General features: G+C 36.6%; 3 protein-coding genes across 3 annotated transcripts in view; all 3 read right to left on the reverse strand.

Moving 5' to 3' along the window:
* Positions 1-485, reverse strand: part of LOC104750830 (ubiquitin-conjugating enzyme E2 2-like) — an 8641-nt gene extending 8156 nt beyond the window's left edge. The window contains exons 1-2 of the mRNA XM_010472679.1: positions 403-485; positions 27-122 (exon numbers count right to left, since the gene is read on the reverse strand). Of these exons, the coding sequence (XP_010470981.1) occupies positions 27-122 (96 nt within the window). The 5' untranslated portion in view covers positions 403-485. The remainder of the gene's footprint in view (positions 1-26; positions 123-402) is intronic.
* On the reverse strand, positions 549-2645 carry LOC104750831 (SNF1-related protein kinase regulatory subunit gamma-1-like). Its single transcript, XM_010472680.2, has 5 exons — positions 2288-2645; positions 1677-2119; positions 1330-1596; positions 1077-1249; positions 549-990 (listed from the first exon to the last, which is right to left on the reverse strand). Exons 1-5 carry the CDS (start codon positions 2463-2465, stop codon positions 708-710), a joined length of 1344 nt encoding a protein of 447 aa, XP_010470982.1. The 5' UTR covers positions 2466-2645; the 3' UTR covers positions 549-707.
* On the reverse strand, positions 3840-6138 carry LOC104750832 (probable WRKY transcription factor 36). Its single transcript, XM_010472681.2, has 4 exons — positions 5892-6138; positions 4780-5319; positions 4559-4672; positions 3840-4418 (listed from the first exon to the last, which is right to left on the reverse strand). Exons 1-4 carry the CDS (start codon positions 5955-5957, stop codon positions 3984-3986), a joined length of 1155 nt encoding a protein of 384 aa, XP_010470983.1. The 5' UTR covers positions 5958-6138; the 3' UTR covers positions 3840-3983.

A 6514-nucleotide genomic window follows, 5' to 3' on the forward strand; every position in this document is an offset into this window, starting at 1 on the left:
AAGATAACAGCGTTCCAGAGCAAGATGTTGTTGTCTTGAGGAGCACCACTGATTCCAGCAGGAGGATCTTGCTGCAACCTTTTGAAATCTCTCATAAGCCTCTTCCTTGCTGGAGTTGACATCTTCAAAAACCACAAAGATGCCACCACAAGTAAAAAAACAAAAACTAAGACTAAACAATCAAACGTTCCCAGGATGTCTTCTTAATTGCAAAATCTAAACAGGGGAAGAGGATAGATTCATATCTTAACATGGGCTAGATAAGACCCACAACAAGAATTACGAATAAGGGTCTCAATGAAAACTAACAAAGAGACCAGGCCCTCTCGAAATCGTAAGCAACCCTAAATCATCCCTATCAGGAGCAGAGCACCAAAACAGGATATAAGAAATTGGACAAACCTGAGATTCTCAAGATGAAAAAGGGATGAACTTTCGTAAAGATGAGCCGAGATCGAACACTTTTGAGGTAATCGGAGGAGNTGTCCTAATCCCTTGTTATCAGTGTTAAGTTCCAATCATTATCCATCTCTAGGCAAAATTCCAACTTGATTAGATTTTTCTAAAGATAAATCACAAATGACAGAACTTTTAAAAGTCAAAATGGTTACAAAATAAAGATATAAAGACAACAAACTCCATAATCTAAAACCAAGAAAGAACAACAGAAACAAAGACAAAAAGTAAAGCTGAGAAACAAGAGATGATCATCGGTTAAGCATTTCTTTAACTGAGAACCCTAGACAGTTCTCAAAGTAGTTTGGAGGTTCTGATACGAAACAAGAGATCACATCCCTCAATGTTATAACACCATAAAGCTCATTCTCTTCTCCAGCCGCTACATAAACCCGATGCACCGACCTCGAAGCCAAACTGTTTATAACACTCCCCAAAGTCGAATCAGGCCTACATGTTATCGCAGGAACCGCTAAACCATACTCCTCTCCCGAGGTAGCAATCTTTGTCGCGAAACTCTTCACCGTAAGTTGTCTTTATCATAATAAACAAAGACATCATTTTTAGTAGTTGAACCAGAAGTTGTAATGTGAAACAAGCGAGTAAAAGTAAATTTAGACCTGAAATTGGAGAAGACTTCAGGTTGTAGAAGCAAATATCTGATATCTCTCATGCTTATGTTTCCAACAATCTTCTTGTTCGGCCCTTCGATTACAGGGAGACCACCAATGTTGTTGTCTCTCATCCGCTTAAATGCTTCAAGAATAAGTTCTTCACTCTCAATGCTAACAACCTGAACCCAATAAGTTCGATTTCACACCAGTTTGCAAAGCCTATTGCCGTGAGTTCTTAAAGAGTTTATATATTCTTTACCTCGCTAGGAGACATGAAAGGAAGGCCGAGATCAGCAATGGGGAGAGCAGAAATGTGATCAAACCAATCTCTACCTTTACAACCTTCAAGACCTTGAACAACTGCAGATTGAGTAATGTAGTTCTTTATATCAGGTTCTCCTGCTTTAATAACCGGCACATTTCTTAACCGGTACTTGGAGAGTAGCAACATAACACTCAACATTGAACTCTCTGTTGAAACAGGAAGAAAAGGAGCCCATCTAAACGACTTAAGTATCGTTCTAACCTGACAACAACAACAACATAAAACATATCCATAACACTGTCCACTAAGCAAAAAAAGCATTACTAGGTAGTAACACTTACAGTGGTTGATTTGAAAGGCTCTTCTTGAAGAATAACTTGATAAAAATCTTTCCCTAATTTATCAGCAGCAGTAGGAGCATCTTTACCAATCCCACGATCAGCTGCAACACCACCAGCAACAGCAGCTCCAACCGCAGCCGCAGCTAGCCCCGCTGCAGCAACGGGACCAGTGACACCGAGGGCAGCAACACCAAGAGCTCCAACAGCTCCTGCTCCAACACCAGCAGCGGTTGCAGAGGTGGCAGACAAGGCGATTGCAGCGAGTTCAGCACTCTCTAGTACCCATAAGATGATCGAAGAGTAATCAATGATTCCTAGGTATCTGTCTCTCCAATCTAAAGAAGTCTCGTGATCTGTGTTGATCACAGGAGCTGAGAGTATCTTGCTGTCTGATAAAATCTTTACTGCTTCTGAGACTGGTGTCTCCGCTGGTATCTCTATCACTGTCATCAAACAAATGGGTAATTACAATCAGGAACCACTCTGATTCACAGAATGAAACTATACTAAGTTAAAAATTGGATCTTTTTTTTACAATCACGAACTACACTGGTTCACGGAATGAAACCAAATTGAGTAAAAAATTGGATCTTGTTTTTTTTTTTTATTACCTCTGCCGCCGGGGACTTGAGGGAAGGAGGAAACAGGGATACCGGCGAAAGCAGAGTTTAGGGTTTCTTGAAGAGATTTGGGAAGATTCTTCCTTGACTGAACTTTATCGAAATAAGCCTCACAGCTCGAAACTGTTGATCTTATCTTCTTATCTACTACTTCTTCGATTCCCGCCATTTCTTGGTTGCCGCTTGAGATCGTATCAATTGAAAAACTCGCAAAGCAATCTACTACGGTGATTCCAAGATTGGAAACGAAGAAACCCAGAAGAAAAAAAAAAGTTTTTTTGCTTGAGGAAGAAAAAAAAGAGAATCGAGAACAGTGGTTCGTGGTCGGGATAAGCGACGTGTCGGGAAGTTGGAACCTTTGGTTTCGCAACTACTGGCGGTTACGCGCGTCCTGATGAAGTGCGTCGACACGTGGCGTTACATTAAGATGGTCGTGTGTCAAAGAGTCTTTAACAGCGCTACAATCGGAGCCTCCGACGCGGATGGGCCGATTCCTAAGAGAGTGTTGTTGTCGTATGGGCCTGAGCCTACAATTGAATCGTGAATTAGAAGCGAATTGATAACAACCCTAAAGATAAAGATCGATCAATAGTGTTTGTGTTTTCTCATATGTTTTCTTTCACCAGTGGAAATAGAAGTGATTTTGAAATCCATTGTTGATCACAATGCCAATATATTAAAGGTCATATTTATAAATTGTCAAAAAAAAAAAAAAAAATGTTGTATCGGAAATAAATAGTCATATATAAGTTGGCGAGCCTCACAAGTTCCACTTTTACATTTTTTTTTACCATCAAATAATGCAGAAGAAAATATAAACATATACTATGGAACTTGCAAGAAGTTCAGTAAGAGATGTAGAGTACTTAACAACTAGAAAATTTACATGTATATAGCTTACACTTAAACGTGATGGTTATTCATAGAAGGCATTAGTCACATTACATTAATGTGTTGAATATTATTCATGATACAAGGTCACTATTTCACCAAATATAAGACGTTATTTTACCAAATTTCACACTGTTTAAAATCATTCATGTTACATGCATGATCAATAATTTGTCAAATAACAAATTATTTTATGTGATAGCAATTTATTTTTGATTAATTGGCTATCTAAATGGAAGAGAATAATGTATATGATTCTTGCTAAACGTGATAAACAATCATGCAGCTCTCCACCAACGAGAAATAACATAAAGATAAATTGATTTTTACGTGATTCAAGCAAGTTATTTTGTAAATTCACACAATTTCACAAAAGTATAGAGTAATAAGGGAGATTTTGTCAGTCCCCATGGAAACCTCTTTTATTTAACATTTTGTCACCAAATAGTAATTTACTTTTACAGCTCAAAATTAGACTACCTACCTATTCACCCAAACCCAAACATTAATGTAACATTGTATTTTCAAATTTTATACAAAAACATATATATATTTTGTGTAGCAAATTGTTTGTAGGACAGTATACATTTACAAAAGCTTCATATATGCTCCATTATATGATTGGTCAGCCACTAATTTAGACACTTGGATATCTACAAGTATATATATGCAATTTGCATATCATGCCAAAATGTACCAAATCTCACTTTCGGAGGCTGAAAATCAAATGAATGACAAAGGAAATGGACATATATCAATTACTTTCCGGACTTGTACCCTCCCTATACCGATATAGTTATTGTTGTCCTGAAAGTCTCGTTCGATAACGGGCCATTAGGGAATCTGTACTCAAAGGAGCTTGTGTTCGCAAGCCACCAAAGTTCAAGGTGTGATCTTGAGATGATGGAGGTGGAGGATCAGAGGAGGAGAAGTTGAGACTGAAAGAGGAGGAAGATATTGGTGATTGATTGGTATAGTTTGGTCTTGTGAGGTCCAATGTCACGGTGGGGTGGGCATTAGTGGTGGAGATAGAGAAGTGGTGATAAGGGAAATAGTAGCTTAGGCTCGCTGAGGTGGAGGACGAGGAAGAGGAGGAGCCAGATTGTAATAAAGAGGCAGCCGCGGAAGTTCCAGCAGCCATGTGGGTTGCTTCCATGGGAAGAGGATGGTCGTGGTTTCCTTCATATGTTGTCATAAAAGCAGATGTTTCTTCTTCTCCGCATCTTTGCACCTATAGACATATATATTTATATTTTATGATTTCTAAACTAACCAATAGACAATGAAAAAACATATTTTATGAGTTCTTAACTCAAAATCAATCGACAACAAAAACATTTTCTGGATTGTTATAGTATGTACGTAGTATACCTGTTTTCTGACGGGACAATTTGACGACATGGAGCAACGGTAATAGGCTCGTGGAAGAGGATTGGTTTTTGCTGTCTTTTGACCGTACTTCCTCCATTGGCAACCGTCGTTTATCTATACATTCATGTAACATATACCAATATGATCAACTAATTAGATTAGATGTTACGTGCTAAATAAACACATATATGTAATGTATGCATGGTTTTGGTGGTACGTACTGATGGGTCTTCACATGTTGCTTTAACAGAAACCCTAGTTTTCTTCAAACTTGTTTGCTCATGCTCTTCCAAAACATCTTGATGATTTTCATTTCTAGCTGTTTTGGCGTCTTTCCTCGAAGATACACATTTACTCTCTGCGTTTACATTCTTAACTTGTCTACAATGATAATCTAATTTCGAGGTTGAGTCTTCACAATTTTGGATCTGAAATCCTAACCCCAGTGACGATCTTTTCTTTTTTGATCTTTCCTCCTTCTCATCAGAAGCCTTGTCCACCTTCTCCTCTTTTTTAGAGATCGTTTGCTCTGATGATCTTCCAAGCCTAAGTGATATATCTACACCAAAATCATTATCTTTGTCTTGATCACGATCAACCTCTAGCTCTATAGAAGCTCCTTGTTGTTTTCGGAGAACTTCGGAGACATGCATTTGAAGAGAGTTGTAGTTATTAAGAATCGTCGAGAGCAAGAGCTTTAATTTCTCATTTTCTTCCCTAACTTTTTCCACCTTTGCTTTTGTTGCATCAAGCTCCTCTTCCTGTAAATATATCCTCATGCGTTTATATTCACCTTCTAACCTTACATGTGTTTTACACACAAAAGTGAAAATATCATAGAAAATGAACGGAGATGGAAATGCCAAGAAACAAAAAAAAAAAATTGTATCCGACCGGTCTAGAGGGGATCTTATATAATTGCATGTTAACATTAAAAATATTTAAATACCGGAATAAATTTTGGTATCCTTGAGCATTCAATAACCGACCCGAATTAATTAACAGCATGCACCATTTTTGTTTGTGTTTTATGTTTATGCAAAGCATGATGATACTACAAAATAATGAACTTTTCGATACTCGAGACCATTTCTGAACAAGCAAAGTTGACTTTTATAAGAAGCAGCAAATCAAGTATTGATTTCAAACATAAAAATTATATGAAAGTAAACTATATGTAAATCTATATGAAAAACCAGAATCATATGAACATGAGATTAATTCTCACCGACTGAAATACCAGAAGGAGATTGAGAAAACAAACCAAAAAAAAACTTAATTTGAGAAAATCTGTGGTTTAAAACACTTATCAAGAAATAGTTTCAAGATTTACCTTATCAGGTTCTCCCATAACACCATCGGAAGGTTGGGAGCATGAAACGGTCTCCTCTTTGGTCATGATATATATTATGATTCAGATGTGATCTTGAGATCAACCGGATCTGCTCTTTTACTTCTTTGCAACAAAAAAAAAAAAAAATTTATTGGCTTCTTTATTGGTTTATATAGGGACCCAAATGCGTATAGTATTTGACTTTGGATTATAATAAGAGGGAATACAGAACTAAAAATATATAATGGTTTATATCACCACCACCATGTTACCAGCTCTGTCTCTATTCTTGAATAATCCCCAAACAGACGACGACTCAGCATTATATAATAAAATTAATTAATGCGCATCATCATATTATAATTGTGGTCATATAAATAAATTATCAAATCTTTTACTATAATTATTGTCATTAGTAATATCAAATGGTATTGCAATCCAGATGAATCTGGCCGAAACATTAATACTTTGGAATATTTCAATTTCTTACAAATTTACATCATAATTAAAGCATGTATATTTCATCTTATCAATAGTATTAGCCTATTAGGTAACTAAAAGCAAGTGTTTACTTTCATCTTATCAATAAATTGCAAGATTATCTTTAACATATCATATTTCAT

The sequence above is a fragment of the Camelina sativa genome, chromosome 16, assembly GCF_000633955.1.
Source record: "Camelina sativa cultivar DH55 chromosome 16, Cs, whole genome shotgun sequence".
Classification (NCBI taxonomy): domain Eukaryota; kingdom Viridiplantae; phylum Streptophyta; class Magnoliopsida; order Brassicales; family Brassicaceae; genus Camelina; species Camelina sativa.

Coding starts and splice junctions, on each gene's coding strand:
- LOC104750831 (XM_010472680.2), bottom strand. CDS start 2,465: ATGGCGGGAATCGAAGAAGTAGTAGATAAGAAGATAAGATCAACAGTT. Junction 1,597..1,676: donor AGCCTTTCAAATCAACCACT/GTAAGTGTTACT, acceptor TGTTGTTGTCAG/GTTAGAACGATACTTAAGTC. Junction 991..1,076: donor GAAGTCTTCTCCAATTTCAG/GTCTAAATTTAC, acceptor ATTATGATAAAG/ACAACTTACGGTGAAGAGTT.
- LOC104750832 (XM_010472681.2), bottom strand. CDS start 5,957: ATGACCAAAGAGGAGACCGTTTCATGCTCCCAACCTTCCGATGGTGTT. Junction 5,320..5,891: donor TTATGGGAGAACCTGATAAG/GTAAATCTTGAA, acceptor ATATATTTACAG/GAAGAGGAGCTTGATGCAAC. Junction 4,673..4,779: donor CAACATGTGAAGACCCATCA/GTACGTACCACC, acceptor ATGAATGTATAG/ATAAACGACGGTTGCCAATG.